We start from the raw sequence: 15,814 nt of genomic DNA on the forward strand, positions 1-15,814 counted from the left end.
AAAGGCTTTTTCTGAAACAGGTATTTCTTGTGTAACCCTCTCGGTACGGGAGCTGTGTTATGATACTCAAGTGCTGCTTCTTTCCACATCTGACCACCTTTATCAAGCTCTCTCCTTTCCTGTCTTTAAAAGTTTTCCCTTCCCAAGGTGCCCAGGAAAGGTGTCGCTTTGCCAGATTGAGGCATGCTTGGAATTGGTAACGACAGTCTGCAAGACCTCTTCAGCAGCGCTTGCTGCACTAACCTTCCCTCTCATCTTCCCACTAACACATACATTTACACATTTATGGGTATATTTATGAGAAAGAGTAGTTTATTATTCACATCCAACCTCGCAGCTTCTCTGCTAAGCTAAAGGTCCTGAGGATAGTCCTGTTTGAGACAATCTATGGCTCCCCAGATGAAGGCTGGGAATGGCATCGTTTTCATAAGCAGCTCCCAGGAGACAGCCATCTTCAAGGGAGATGCCCCTGGACTGTGCAGACCTGCAGCCTCAGGGTCAACGCCTGAGCAAGAGCTCCCACGAGCCATCCCGCTGCTTCTGCAGTGCAATCACGCAGAGAATGTTTTTGTAGTGGTGAGACTGTTTATTTGAGAAAACTGCCTATGTCCAGCTCTCTCCCTATTACTTGCAGTTCTTCAGCAACATCTTCATTCCCCCTTTTTCCTCTGTATTTTGACTCCTTAAACTAAAGTGGGGTGCCTACTCTGCTTTATTCTTCTTGACAGCACCTACGAGAATTTGGGATTGAATACAGCCATTATCCAAGCCTTCTTCAAACATGGCTTTCAAAGTTGTTAACATGGACCCAGTCTTGGAAAAGGTAAATCTGTCTTCATTGCCAAGAAAGAAAACATACCACGAACTAATCAGCACTGATGAGTTCTGCTGCCTCATACCTCCATGTCATTCTGAGAGGGACACCTGGGAAGACGTGTGTGTGTACAAGTGGCATTGCACCGATTTACACCAGCCGAGGCCTGGCCCAGGTATGCTCACCTGGGTGCAGAAGGAAGACAACAGCGAATAGAGACATCTTAGTCACTTGCAGCAAGGAAAAGTATGATGCAACTGCTCTACAAATAGACACTTTAGCAACCCCTGGCAGCGTCTGCTTGCCCTGATACCCAGTCCAACCTACACTGCCGACAACCCACCACTAAAGGGCACCAGGGCGACGTTCGTCCAGCAGTCTGGTGGCTGGATACAGCCCTGGCAATACAACCCATGGGACCACACGGCCCTCTGCATTTGAGAGCAACAAAGAGAACATGTTTCTTCTATTACTGGAAACCCCTCCCCACCCCCACCATCTTCAAATGAGCAGTTCTGCAATCCTTTCAAAAGCAGAAATGCAACCGTGCTCAGCGCCAGAGCGATTTTGGGGAAGCTCTGCACCACACTAACCATTTAAGGTCAAACAGCTCATTAGCCAACCCAAACTAGCATTCGGAGAGGCCTCGGCTCACAGCTAAGCCTGATTAAATGTCATGATAGATGCCTTAATAAGCGCAGGAGCATTTCTGGGGATAGCCTGAACAGCGCTCGGAAGCTGTGCTGCTGTGGTCTCCCCACACGGGCACAGGGGACGTGCTCCTCACGCCGGCGGCTCCTGCTCGGGGTGTATTCCCACGCTTAATCCTTCCAACACCCCAATCAGCTCTGCATCTTTCCCCGGACATCTGCGACTAAGGGACGAAAAGTGCTTTTCTCGGTCTGGCCACCCTTAGCCCTGGGAACTAGAGGCTGGGGAGAGGCTGCACACACAGTGCGGGCAGGGCAGCCGGCTTCGCAGGCGTCCCCTGCGCGGCCGCGGCCTGTTCCCCGCTCCCCTCAGGGCCGCGGTTCTCCCGCTGCCGCCCCGGGTGCCGCGGCCGGCGCGCAGAGCCCCCGCCCGCCCCTCATCGCTCCGCGCTCTGCCACCGCCGCGCGCGCCGCCGCCCCGTTATATAGCGCCCTAAAAATAGCTCGCCGCGCGCCGCCTCGCGGGACGCGGGGAGGGGGCGGGCGCCACCCTGCCGGCCAATCGCCGCCCGCGTCGGCGTCCGGACCCCGCCCCCCGCGCCCCGAGCGGCGCCACCATTGGGCGGCGGTGGCTCCGGGCACGCGGCGGGCCCGCCCCTCCCGCCCCGCCGTTTACCCTACATGGCCACGCGCTGCCGGAGCGGGGCCGCGCGGCTGCGCGCGAGGGGGGGCCGCGCCGGGCTTGCCGGGGGAGGGTGAGAGGGAAGCGGGACTGGGGGGGGGAGGGATGTGGGATGTGGTGTCCCGAAAATAAAGAGGGGAGGGGGCGGCGAAGAGGGAGGGCGGTCGCGAGCGCGCATGGCCGCGGCGCGGGGCTGCGCGGAGCGCGGCGGGGACGTGCCCCGGTGCGGCGGCCGCGGGGTGCTCGGTGCGCGCCGGCGCCGCTCGTCCTGCTCGGCCCGGCCCCCGGACCGTGCCGTCCGTCCACGCTCATCCGCTTTCTCTCTCTCTCTCTCTTTTTTTTAAAGTGTGACTGAAACAAAACAAAGCCAAAGGGACGCTGGATTTATCATTGGTTGATTTTCCTCCTCCTTTTTTTTTTATGATCAAAAAACAACCCCCCACCCGAGCAAACAAACATACACAAAAGCAGAAAGAAAGGGTCTTGCTCAGCAGCAGCATGGATGTCTTGGCTAGTTATAGTATATTCCAGGAACTCCAGCTTGTCCACGACACCGGCTACTTCTCAGCTTTGCCATCCTTGGAGGAAAACTGGCAGCAGGTGAATCATTTAAATTACTCCTGTAAATCTCTTAAGCGCAGACAGTCGATGCACTGAGGCTGCTTTTCTGACTTTATTTTATTTTTGTTCTTTAATTCAGGGTTGGGTTTTTTTGGTGGTTCTTTTTATTGGTTTTTGTTTTTTTTTTTTTCTGCGTGGGTAGACCTTTAAATCTCTGTATTTTTTACCGTGACAAACTGAGCATCCATTCAAATCTGTCTGCCTTCAGCCCTTTCCGAGCACACCCGTCAGTACCTGAGAATCGGTGGCATTCTTTAGGCTTTTCTTTTTATGATGACTATTATTTTTTAATTTTATTTTTGAACTTAGATTTTTTGTTCTATTCTCTTAAACAAGCCTGATCACTTCCAGCCAGTGCTGGCAACTGGCAGCTGGTGGCAATGAAATAGATCATTCTTATTTTCAGGTAATTAGTATATGTCAATAAAAATTGTAGCTTGAGTCAGAGGTGGGAGTGGGCAGGTGTGTGGAAGCACTAGCAAAAGCTTTTAGGCTGAATTCTGTAACTAGGAATGCAACTTATTTTTTGTTCTTTTGTTTTTTCCTTAGAAGACAGGGAGAAATACACACTTCTTGCTATCTTAGAACAATGATGCCTTAGGCTGGTTCCAGTAAACCAATGTGTTCTGAGGCACTGTAGGGTTAATGTGCAGGCAGAATTAGGATAAAAATTGAAATCAAGTATTACAAATGCATTAAAATGATGACTGGTAGCGTGAATAAATAAGACCAAGGAGGAGAGTAGGTTATAGAAAAGAACTGTGTAAAATGCTCTATGAGCCCACTTGATAAATATAGTTATCAGCTGGGATATTGAGGGAAAAGGAAAGATAGGATTCTTATTTATGTCAGAACATTGTAAGATAGTCCTGCTTCTTGATGCGATTTTCTGGCAGAGGTAATATGCCAGGTGAAATTCTAGAAACTAGTGTCTCTTTAAAAGAAAAAAACCCACATCTGCTGGTGGGTAGAAATAGTGGAGTGTGGTTGGGATGACATGTGGTGCGATTGCAGCGCACGGACCAGTGGCACTGTCAGTGTGAGAACAACGAGCTACTGGATTTCATCTTGCCAGCATTCACCTGGCTAGCATAAGGGTAGCCTGTGTTAGGGGTCCAGTAACTGACAGTGTGGGATATTCACTTAATTTTTCCTTAGAAATGTGTGTGGGGAAAAATGTGGACGGCAGAGCTTCAGGGGAGTACTCGGGCTGTAGCATTGTCATCCAGCTGGATCGTGGCTGGATCTTTAAAGGTTTACCCTAGTAAAATTGTTTTGGCTTCATCTTTGTGGGTATATGCACACAAACCAGAGGTTTATTGACAGCTACAGCGTGAACACATTCAGGATTTAATTTGCAAAATGACCGATCCAACTTCGCCTTATCCTCCAAGGGGGAGGGGGATGCTTTCTGTTATTAATATTCAGCGTGCACATCCATGACGGTCACATCTGCTTTCCTTTTATATTTTTAACATGCTAGTTAAACTGAAGAGGTTAATATAATTTAATTTAAAAAAAAATTAATGTCATTGTTGGTGTTGGATCGGTTGCATATTCAGTTGCATATTAATAACAGTCCAAACAGTCCAAAGCAAGATAGTCTGTTGACATAGCCAGCATGCTTTAGGCAGTACTGTGAGTGATACTCTGTCTCCTTCTGCCGCCTTTTATGCGTGGAAGAGCAGCAGTTTGTTTTATATAGTACAATATACCAATCCCTCTGTTACTATTGCAGAATTTAAAGTTACACTCCTGGTTAAACCCCACTGATTCTCCATGTATGCTTAAAAAGACAAGCTGAAAATAATTTGCTACATTTTCCCTTCTTTCCTCTCAAATCCTGCAACCAGCGCCCGATGTTTCATAATGTATCCTGTATTTATGGTTTGTTCCCCTGTTGCTGCGTGTACTCTCCTTGCAAACAACGGGCAGCAAAACTGATGTGTCAGTGGTGGGAGCAGCTGAAGCTGGCTGTGCAGAGACCATGCTGGCACGCAAGCTTGGCAGACCCACTGACACAGAGACCCCAATTTAATTCTTCTGAATCACTTACAAATGTAATCAGGTCTTGGGGATTTATTTATTTAAGGCAAACCATAGCCACTTTGGGACACAAGGCATGTGTGTTTTATTAAAGGTATCCTGTCAGGCTACCATTGAGACCTTAGGGAAGAGAGCTGACAGGGCAGTGACTGATCCATGTGGGAAGTGTCAGAATTGCGAAACAGCAGCTTTAATTTTGAGAGAAGACACTTGAACAGGTCCTGCCTCTGCTCCTATGAAGTGCTCTGGTGCCATACCTGAGCTTCACAGAGGCTCCAGAGCAGAGCTTCTCCCAGCAGCAAAGCAATGCCCCAGGAGATTACTTCAGTGTCTTAGAAAGGTGAAGGGGTGGAAGGGAGGAGGAAGTAGTTGTGTGGGTTAAGAGGAAGCTTCCTTATCAGCCGTTGTGAGCTCCAGTTTTGTGATTAGCAGCTACTAGTGCTTGATGTGCAGAGGTTACTCTGTGCCAGGTCCTGCTTTGAGAAATGATGCTTACTGTGATACTATAAAAGATGCACTTGCCCCAATGAAAATCAGAGCATGCCTTAGGGTGAAAGTGTTGACACAGTCTTGTCTTCCTTTTCTCCTGACCCTGGACCACAGTCTTGTAGCTGCTGGCTGAGGACTATACAGCTGGGCCAGTTGCTCATATTTCTGATTGTGAAACACCCATCACTCACTGGGCACTGACAGCACAGGCAGGTTGCTAAATGCACAAAGTCAGCTGATCTCTCCCATTTTTCCTTCCCACTGCAAGAGGAATGTGAGCAAGTTTGGTATCTGTGCTTTTTACAATTAGCGTTGGATTTGAATGAAAGCAATTCAGCAATATGTACAAAACAAAAAGATTTTGTGTATGGAAAGATTGTTCCCTTTTGTGTAGGTTTCTTTTCTGGAAGGAAAAAATACAAATCAAAAACCCCATAATCCACCCTGGATTGTGCAAGTGGAAATACCTGAAGTGGAAGCTGGAACTGACACCATGATGCCTTTGACGTTATTTTAAGACATGTACTGGGAAAGGAGGGCTTGGTTTTTAGGCAGCAAAAGCTTAGCTTTGCTGTACTGGCTTTGAGTATACTCCTTCAGGCAAAACACTCTTGAGGTAGGAGGATTTTTTCTTGTAGTGAGGAGGTCAGGATCTAACGAGTAATTCATAGCACAACTTCGTCAGGAGAAATAAGTTTGTTTAGCTTTTCCAGAGGTGTTGAGCCTCTATGGCACTGAGGAGGGATTAAAGGAAGAGGTGGCCTCTGTGCATTGGAAAATCAGGCATTTGCTGTATGTCAGCTGGCTGATATCTCAGCATCTGTGTGTTTCTGCCTGGTGCTTCATCCTGGCTCTAATTGAACTGTCCTAGTTGCTCCCTGTCCCTGTGAGCTGACTCTGCAGTTCAGGACCAGGGCGGGGGGAGATTTCAGCACCTGTAGGGCTGCTGTGGTGCAGCGGGAGGGCCTCTGGCTGTTTTTTAGGGGTAGCTGTCTGATGTGGCATCCCCGAGATTGGAACCAGACTGCTGGGAGAGACAGCATGAGGCCGAAGAGCGTCTCGTTACTCTGCAGAGGAAGGAAGTGGGTAGGAGGCTGTTTTTGAGAGAGACGACTCTGAGGAGCGTAGCCTGTGCAGCTGCACGTGGTCCCACTGTGTGCCAGGCTTCAAAGAGAGGGAGAGCAGGGCTGAGAATTCAGAAAGGGTGGACATGGGGCTTCAGTCTGTTCTTCCTGCTGGGCCTTCACAATGTCATTTGGGGGGTCATTGAAAGATCAGGGTGCAGAAAGCATCTTTTTTAATCAGATATGCCTCTTCCTAGAGAAGAGAATTCCTATTATCCTTCTCTGGACCCACCAACCTGCTGTGGAGAAGGGTTCTGATCAGGAGACATTTTGGGGCTCTCTTCATATTCTGTGGGGGCCATAGCATGGCCTCTAGCATGGCAGTTACCATAATGTCAGAATACGGGAGCACAAAGAGCAGGTAGATGCACAGAGTCACTGTGTGTGTAGCTGATGCAGCTGTAAAAAACTGGCAGGGCTTAGGTGCCAAATCCTTATTCTAAAGGAGCCAGCCCTTCCCATGTGGGTCAGCAGGCAGCACGGGACTAATTGGCTGGCAGAGGTGGAAATGGCATTATATTGTTTGCCTGATAACCATTGCCCGATAACATTTCCTCTCGCCTTGGCTGACCCAGCTGCTCTCAGCTGCAGCAAACAATGATCCTTTCAAGAAAGATGCACATTTCCTGTAAAGCATAGGATCTAGTAAGCCTTTGTTTTGCTTTTGACCCTCTCACAGAGTTGTCTTTGCCTATTTTTAATCAATTCTTCAAGCCTCAGTTTCTCTCTGAAGTGACTGACAACAGCAATGCTAAGGTCTAATGGTCTTTGTGGAGCTTACGAGGCTGAGTTTTGACCCATTCTGGCAAAGGGCTTTGAGATTCCTGTGCTGTGTGAGAGCAGAGTATCTTGAGGTGACTAATCTAGCAGAACTCTTACATCTTAATGCTGACTTTTGCTTGGCGGACAGGGTCATTTTCAGGCCTATAGCAAAAATTTCCGCTCCTACTGGAAAGGAATAAATCACACTGGAGAACATTCCTGCCTCCACATCGTCTCCATTGTTCTAGTTTAATGGCATAGTTGGCCACTACATAAACTAAACCATCTCTTTTAATATTGCTATTTCATCTTGGTTCCAGTCACAGTGTAACACATTTCTTAAGTGCTTATAGTACATCATACCTCTTGAGAATAACTTTCAGAAATGGTTGACTTCCAAGAACAGCCACCTGTGTAATGCAGTGTATTTCAGACTCCAAACGCCGGTCCATTTATACCTGCAGGCTCTCTGCTTGCTCCATGTGTTGAAAGCATGCTCCTGTCACCTTAGAGAAAGAGATGGACAGAGAGAGGAAAGACAAACTTGAAACTGCAGTGTCTATTGTTACATGATTTCTTAATTATAGAATCTGTTATAAGTGATTATCTCTTGGCATTATGAAAACATAGAACTCTGCAATCCAGGTTACAGGTCTTAAAATAGCTGATTATATGTATGACCTATGTCAAGTGATTTTGAAATGGGGTATATACCTTTAAGCAATGCACAGTCATAATGTGGGTACTCAACTGGAAAATATTTTCCCTTACTTGTTTGGGATGCTGAAATCTACGCTCCCTCAAGCCCACACATTTCTGTATGTCCTACTAAATAGGCAATGCATAGATTAGAGTAGGCTACATAAAAATCATGGTATATAGCTAGTCTGCAATGCGATACTTCCTTGTGGAAATGGCAGAAGGTTTTCAGTTCCAGGCAGTAATTTCATACTTAAGCTCTTGAGGGTTGAGGCAAAAATGGTATGTTTTGGATATTGTTGGGGGTTTTTTGAGGCTTTGTCAAATGACTCCACTGAGAAACATCCAGTGTGTTGTTTCTCCATTCTGCTGTGGGAAACGTGGGAAATGAGAAGGAAGCTGCTTCTGTTTGAGTGTAGATGCATATGAACAACCTTGATTGCAATTGTCCTTACGAAACAAAGGGGTTTTGCTCACTGGCTGAGCAACATTGGTGTTCAGGGTATTAAGCAATGGGGTAGTAGTACACCTCATCCCCTATCAAGTTCCTCTCATTTTGCAGAGGGGAAGAAAAACTGTAGGCTTTTGATCACCATGCTCAAAACCTCATTAAAAGTTACCTGCAGGTATTGTAATTGGTGGCAGTTTTCTTTTTTGATGCTAAACCTGAATTTTGATAGTTAATAAAGGTGTTTTCGAGAATGGTGTTGAGTCCCTCTTTCTGTTTCCTTGGACTCTCAAGTGCCTCCTGCCCATTCCCTTTTGTATCTATCCATCTACAATGTGTCCACCACTTCCAAACTCCCAGCAGCACTCAGGAGCTGGGAGCGCCATTTTTGTGATATCTTTCAGACTCAAGTGGCAGGAATCACCCACCTGAACTGCTGAATTTCTTCTCCCCAAAGGTCCTTTTTGTAGTATGGGTGCTTCTGTCTTGGTCAAAATTAGTCTGGATTTAGTTGAACTGCAGAGTTCAGCTGATTCTGTAGCAAAAAATTAAAACAAATCTGCTAGGGAAAGAGCTTCCCCCCAGCATTGCTACTTTGAGTTAAAAAAAATCATGTTCCTGGTCCCCAAGATACTGAGCTTGTCTTTAAAGTCACAGACCTTCTATTTTTTAATTTGATGTTCTTTATACTTTCCTTATATCTGAGCCACTGAAGATTTGTTTAGTTGTCTCTTATTCTCGAAAATAAAAGTAATGGGATTTCCAACTCTTACTTGATTCCAGCAGCATTAAGAAAATGCCATTATTGGGGCATTTGTAGGGATAGGTGTGTACATCAGAAAAAGCTCACATATTGCTGTGTTCACCAGGCTGTATTTGTCACCCCTGCTCTGGCAGCAGCTGGTGAGGAAGACTGCTTGGCTGTTAGGCTGCCTGTGAGAGCAGGCATCCCATTTCCCTCCTTAGAAGAAAGTGCTTCAGTTTATGCTCAAAGATTGTTAGACATCTTGGGTTTAATCAGGACTCCAAACCTTTGCTTCTCAGTTCTTCAGTTACAAGATGAGTTGGCAGCTCCTCTGTTCTCATAGGGTTGCTGTGGGGGTTCGTGTTACGGGTTTGTGGTGCTCGGGCACAGCGGCTGGGGCAGGAGACGGCTGTGCTGGGCCATGGGGAGATGGGAGCCAGCCCCTCTGGAGCTGCGGGCCCAGATCCTGCCACACGAGCTGGCACATGCTGAAAGTGCAGGACAGCTCCTCTGCAGGCAGCCCTCGGTGGGGTGCGGCATTGCCTCTGAAAAAATCAAAATGAGGTTCTGAAAGGTAAGCTAAATCCCCCTTCCCAGAGGTCTGTGGTGTCTTTGAGACAACCTGTGCATAGCACTGATTTGACCTCTTCTTGAGTTTTTTAGAAGGTGTTGGAGTTGAGTGTAGGAACGTCAGGCAGAAGGGCATGGAATTTTTTTTCTTTAAAAGGTTCAATATATGAACTCTCATATTAAGCTGCTCTGATGCTCTTAATCCTTTTAAAGCAGGTACTCATCCACTCCCTGTTCTTGCATGTGAAGGATCCTTTCCAATTCAGAGAATTTCCACTCAGTGCAACTGTTTATTCATTACATGTGTTACTTTTGGAGAACTGCTAAGATGCATGTGGTGTACTGTACAACATACACTAGTGAGTCTGAGTCATTTATGCACAGACTGCCTGTTAGTGCTTGCTGAAGGTCCAGCAGCCATACATTTAAGTGTCATAATAGCTTTGAACATGATACTTACAGGCCATGTCTCGTGTGTCCTAATCCTTATGTTATTTCCCAGCATTGTGGGCCTGAGTGCAAAGCTGGAGTTTAAATCATATGTGGGGGTCAACAGCTCCTACTCTGCAAGGGCTAGAGAAGTAGACAGTGACATGGGCAAGCTTGGGAGACAGTGTGATTGATGGGGAAGGATGCAAAGGAGAAGGACACTGGTTTGTGAGAGGCTCTTCTGAGACATTCCAATTAGTGTCTTGATTTACAAATCCTGCCCTTAAACCTGTAGCCTCACAAGGTCAGTTTTAAAGCGATGCTGACATAGGGTTGATGTTTGACCATGATGGACCTTTGTAAACCAGCATGTTCTGACAGAAAGTGCAATCAGTGGAAATATCTCCATCTTTATAATTCAAAAAGCCCTGGAAGCATTCTGTCTTTTGGACAGGATCATCTTGCCCACCTGCTGCCTTTGCAGCTCTGGCACTGCAGCATTCTTATGGTGCAACTGAAGTGATTGAAAATCACAGTGAAAACGAGTGTTTGTTTAGATTGTGCGGTGAGGAAAAATGCATGTGGCAGGACAAGTAAATTAAATTTTAAAAATGCTTTAACTGCTAGTGGGCTACTATGGTGTTAGGTATTTGGTTTTAATCCTGACTCTCGAGTGGGCAAAGTTCACTTGCAAACGTAAGGAAAGTTCTTGAGTTTGTAAACATTTGCAAATTCTGCTGACTGTCTTCCCTATAGCCCAGGAGGGGAATCGGCATTGTGCTGAATTGCTTTGTGCTGGTGGGGGTGAAGTAGGGGACTGCCTTTAATCGCCTGCCTTTATTTTTCCACCAGGGCTGCATGGAAAACAAAGGTTCCAGCGATCAAAGGCCATAGTGAAAAATGTTCGGTGGGTGGAAGAGTAGGAGGGGTGAGAGATGCTCCTGTCTGCTTGCTTTTTACACCCAAAAGGGACACGACCACATCAGAGCACTTAGGTGTGAGACCCAGATTTGAGTGACTGCTTTGCTTGATTCATGTCTGCCCTTTCAGATTACATATTGGGTGTGTGAAATTTCAGTGGATAACGTTTTTACTCCAAAATGAATATATATTCCAATAAAACACTTCAGATTGGACGAAGAGGTATTCTTTTCTGAGAACGTTTGGTAGAAGTCTTTCAACCAGTTGTACTTTCTAGAATTTCCCAAGGGCCTGGCACTGTTTTTGGTGTGAGAGACTTGGTTTGGCTGACATCTTCCGCTCTGTTGTCAATTTTAGCTTTTCGTTTTAGGTCTTGTGCCCTTTACATTGATTCATATTTCCCAGCTATTAGCAATCTGGCTAGTAAAAGGCATCCAGACTCTCTGCATCCTGTGACTCTGTTGCATCTTTTGAGAACTGCAGACACAACACTACGTGATGCTGTGAGCAGTGTCTGGGTACTTCTGATCTCTAACCTGGGTGCCTGCTCTCCCTTGCTCTGGAAAGAGCCTGGCAAGGCATGTTGATACACAAGATGCATAAGAGCAGTGCAGTCACACGTTTTCCTCGTCTCCTTGCAACTGCTGGTCACCAGTGAGGTGCTGTGCCCGCCCTCCCTTGGCACATCTGGTTTATTGCTGGATCTGAGGTGCCCCATATCCCGGGGCACAGGGTGGGCTGAGTGGCTCAGGGGCTTTGTTCTTTTCCTGTGTCTACATGGTGGTTTGAAGGATGCCAACCCTGCAGAGCTTGCTGCCTGCTTCGAGCTGGTGAAAAGTACTAAATAATTCTCGTTTGGGATTTGTTTTTTTCTTTTCTTTCTTTTGGCCTCTCCTGTCAGCCTGGAAAATTTATTCTGCTCCGAAGAAAACATTCCACTCATCTGCAACCTACTACAGCTGCTGTGTGAGTAATTAAGTATGGAAAGGAGGAAGGGAGAGGGGAGAAGAAAGATGGGATCTAGTGTTTCATATGGAAAGCATCAGGCCAGAAGTGGCTTTGTTTCTGACACGTGGACAGTGGAGAGGCTGCATTTGCTGCACAATGGAAAATCGGTGCCAGTGAAAAAAAACCCTCCCTCATTAGTGTCTAGATCAGATGGGGATGAAGTTCAGTGTCTCTTGATTTTGTTTTTAAATGTGTCTGCATTTTAAGATAATAAGGGAGAAGCAAAGAACACTGAACTGACTGATTTGGGAATACAGCGAGTTTGGCTAAAATAGCTCTTTTCTGCCTCCACCTGATGCTGTTGTCCCAGTTCATTCTGGTGGTGTCACAATCCTCCCCCAGCTGTTCATAAGCTGTGCCAGCACCTCAGAGTGGTTGTGAACATCTGAAGGTTGCTGTACATCAAGTTCTTACCAAGATATGTGTTTCTTCTATTTGTTTTTGGGTTTTGATCTTTCAGGATAGTGTAAAATCACATTAGTAGGCTTTCCTGCACAATTGAGGAAACCAGGAGCTTGGTTTTGGTGCTGAGAAAGCTGGTTCTGATGTAAACAGAACCCTCTGAGAGTTGGGGTTTTAAGAAACCTATGAAAGAGCAGTGGGTGTTGCAGTGAAGTAGGGAGAGTAAGGCAAGTTTCTGTCTGATCAGACTAGAGGAAGGAAGCATTTGGAAGTATCTTGGAAGAAGAGGCAGACTGCTGTAAGTGCTGACATGACCCAGTGAGAGAGCTTGTCAGGTGCTTCTCTTGCAGGTTTGAGAATTTTAGGGTAAATGGACGTCACCTGGAGTAGTTTTCTACTGCAGGAAAACTGTAGACTTCTCTATTGGCACATCCGTTAGCTATCCTGTGTTTTTTGAAGTGCAGAGAAAGATTGTTGTATGCAGTGTTTGAAAATGGAAGATCCTGGTTTAACCTGAGAGGTTTTTTTTAGAGGGAATGAGTCTTTGGTGTTTAATTGTACAGTTAAGATCAGGGGGAGCTTTCCTGTTTCTTGCATTGATTACAGGCTGAAACCTTCCAGACACAGGCTGAAATACCTGTCTCCAGTGCCTCCTGGATGAAGATGTTTGCTTGGATCAGTGCTTCAGGATCTGAGCAGATTTTGGGGTTTAAGAAGGTATCATGAGGGCCTTGCTCTGCTTGGTTTGCATTCCTCCAGGACAGCCTGGTCCCATTGCACCATGCTGTACTTCAGAGCTGGCTGCAAAGCTCATGCTCTTCAGGCAGCCCTGATTTTCTGTTAACTCAAGATAGTTTTGTGTTTTCCGAAGTGACTCCTTTATTAATCTTTCTTGGATGCTGGCAAATAAGTTTCAGGGTACACAGTTTAAATACTCTTTACTGAGTGTGCCTAGCTTGTGTTGGGCTTTTTGAACTCTGGTGGTTTGTTTAAAACATGAATAAACCCCAGTTGTTTGAGGAAGAACAGAAGAATTCCAATGCAGAGTTACTTTGTGGTGTAAAGGACTTGGTAAACAGGTGACTTTCCAGTGTTGTTTCTGAGTGCCAAGAAGAATGACAGTAGGTGCACAGAGCCCTACAAAGGCTGCACTGGGATTTCTTTTTCTAACATGAGAAATTAATTTCTTTGAAGAACATATGTGAGGGAGAGCAAGGGAAGCAAGGAGGTGGGTGGGTTCTTACTCCCAAATAGCTCCAGTGCATACGACTCCAAGTCTTGAGTGCCTTTTGAACTGGACACGGAGTGAATGCTCCAGGTTAAAGGCTCCTCCTCACTGGGACTGTCTTGTATGAATTATCTTCATGCAGTGAGAGCTATACCATATACCATTTGGTCAGTGTTTTGTTTGAGCAAACTGCATCTCTGGGCAGGTGGTGTTGCTCTGTGGTACAAGATGGGAATTTCTGTCTTGAGTCCATTTCTTTAAATGGAAAAGGTCAAGGAGACCTTTGGCATTCAGTTCTGAATGCTGTTTCTCTTTGTAAATGGGAAGAATAGTACCCCCATCACATTGGGGATTTCAGATCAGTCAGTGAGTGCAGATCTGCCACTGGTGATACATGAATTTGCACTGGCCCAGTTTCCACGAAGTTACTTGACACCTTGCAGGAGAATAGTCTGTACAAATCTCAGGTCTTGTCAGGATATGGAATAAATATCAGGATGTGGGCAGAAAACAGCACACCCATGTTAATGATTTGATTAAAACAATATTGCTGCTCTATGGCTCTTACAAATGTATTTCCACTCGTGTTGGCGGGAGGAGATACTCTCAAGTGCCATAATGAGAAAGTACAGTTTTTAAAATGTTGCACCATAGGCCACTAAGTTGTGCTCTAGCTGTATTGACTTATTCCTGTTTTATAGTGAGCATAGCCTTAGGCATCCTATAAATACCATTTGTCCCCCCACCTTCAGCTAATAAACAATGGAAACTGTACCGGAAAGAAATTTTCTTTCCAAGAAGGGGTGGGAGGTCCTGAGCTGTCCTTTATAAAGCAGAGGATGTAGCATGATTTGTTTTCATTGGTTTTCCAAATGAAGAAAATGTGGCTGTGGGAGAGGATGAGAAGATGTTTCTAAGAGCTAAATGTAGCCTCCCAAATGCTGTCTGGTGTGGGCTTTGCTTCCCCCAGGACGGTCATACCCATCTGGGAAATGAAGACAGATGAGAGAGGTCTCTTAAAAGTCTCAGTGCATGGATAGAAGGAAGAATCCCATTGTTATTTACCCTCCGACTTTCATATCCAAGAGTGAAAACCAACCTGAAAGTGGTTATAAATGAGTGTCTAAAGGAGTCCTTTGTGCACTTCAGTGGGCTGTGTCATCCAGAGGTGAGACTTAAATTATCAGAATAGCCTTTTTTGACATTAAAATCCACTTGTGTAAATCCTCTTTGATACCTTTTTGCTCTGTTTTAATGATGTCAAAAAGCTGTAGTGTAAATGTGAGTCAAGAAGGGTTCCTGCCTGTGCACATACGGATGGCCAGGCACGTTTCGTTTCAAGGGTCCCTCACATGTGTACTGTGTGTCAGGTTGGAAATGTGTGTCAGAGGAGAGACCAGGTTCATGGATGTGAGGCTTCCTCCTGCTCTGACTGGAACCAAAAGCAAGTCCATGTCATGTCATGTCATGTCATGGGGGGCACATTCTGACTGCAGATTGTCCTCTGAGGTTAGAGAAGGGTCAGGGAAGACCTTGTGTTCAGCAGGGGGTTTGCCAGCTAATTCTGAAGGCAAATTAGGTTCAAGAGCAGGGTGCACATGATAAAAAGCATTTTTGATTCACTACCTTCATCCAGCAGCAATAAACAGCATATAAGCAGATCTGGTCCAGAAAAAAAACAGCCTGGAGATTGGCACTGTTAGATCATAAAGTACTTCTGCCCAGATGCCATTTCTTAATGTATGCCTCAGTGGTGCTTTCCAGTCTCATTTGAAATCCTCCTAGCATGAGGCCCTGCTTTCCTTGGAAGCCTGCGCTAAAACCCAATTTAGGGGAGGGATATCTAGCAGGGTGTTCTCTTTGCTACCTGAGTCTGATTCCTCCCCCTCCCATATTCTCTTTCTTCTCTATGAGTCTGTTGCTTTGTTTGGATTCACCCTGCTCATAGCTGCACAAAGCTTTCTCCCATCTTCATCTGTATTAACTCTTTCAAGAATTTTTTATCTAAATGTGAAATGAGACCCCTGCTCATTGACTAGAGATTACAACTGACTGCAGAACAGATGTGATAAATAATAATAAAGGTGCATGTCCCTTTCAGTTTTGTCATACTTTCCATCTCTGTGTTCCTTCCAGTTTTCCTGTATATCAGATGCTAAGAATGTGTCCTCGAAGC

General features: G+C 45.9%; 1 protein-coding gene and 1 long non-coding RNA gene across 3 annotated transcripts in view; one reads left to right on the forward strand and one right to left on the reverse strand.

The window, feature by feature from the left end:
* Positions 1 to 290: 290 nt before the first annotated feature.
* Positions 291 to 1,877, reverse strand: LOC135417608 (uncharacterized). The gene is made up of 2 exons (XR_010432136.1): positions 860 to 1,877; positions 291 to 731 (listed from the first exon to the last, which is right to left on the reverse strand). It is a non-coding gene; the product is annotated as an uncharacterized LOC135417608 (long non-coding RNA).
* A 254-nt stretch (positions 1,878 to 2,131) lies between these two features.
* The window catches only part of KLF7 (KLF transcription factor 7), a 60,019-nt gene continuing 46,336 nt past the window's right edge, over positions 2,132 to 15,814 (forward strand). Inside the window, exons 1-2 of one of the 2 annotated variants that reach the window (XM_064660585.1) lie at positions 2,132 to 2,219; positions 2,493 to 2,746. In XM_064660585.1, coding sequence (XP_064516655.1) covers positions 2,567 to 2,746 — 180 coding nt within the window. In that variant the 5' untranslated portion in view covers positions 2,132 to 2,219; positions 2,493 to 2,566. Of the gene's footprint in view, positions 2,220 to 2,354; positions 2,747 to 15,814 lie in introns of those variants that run through there. The other variant, XM_064660587.1, reaches the window with a different exon arrangement.

The sequence above is a fragment of the Pseudopipra pipra genome, chromosome 7 (assembly GCF_036250125.1).
Source record: "Pseudopipra pipra isolate bDixPip1 chromosome 7, bDixPip1.hap1, whole genome shotgun sequence".
NCBI classification, from domain to species: Eukaryota; Metazoa; Chordata; class Aves; order Passeriformes; family Pipridae; genus Pseudopipra; species Pseudopipra pipra.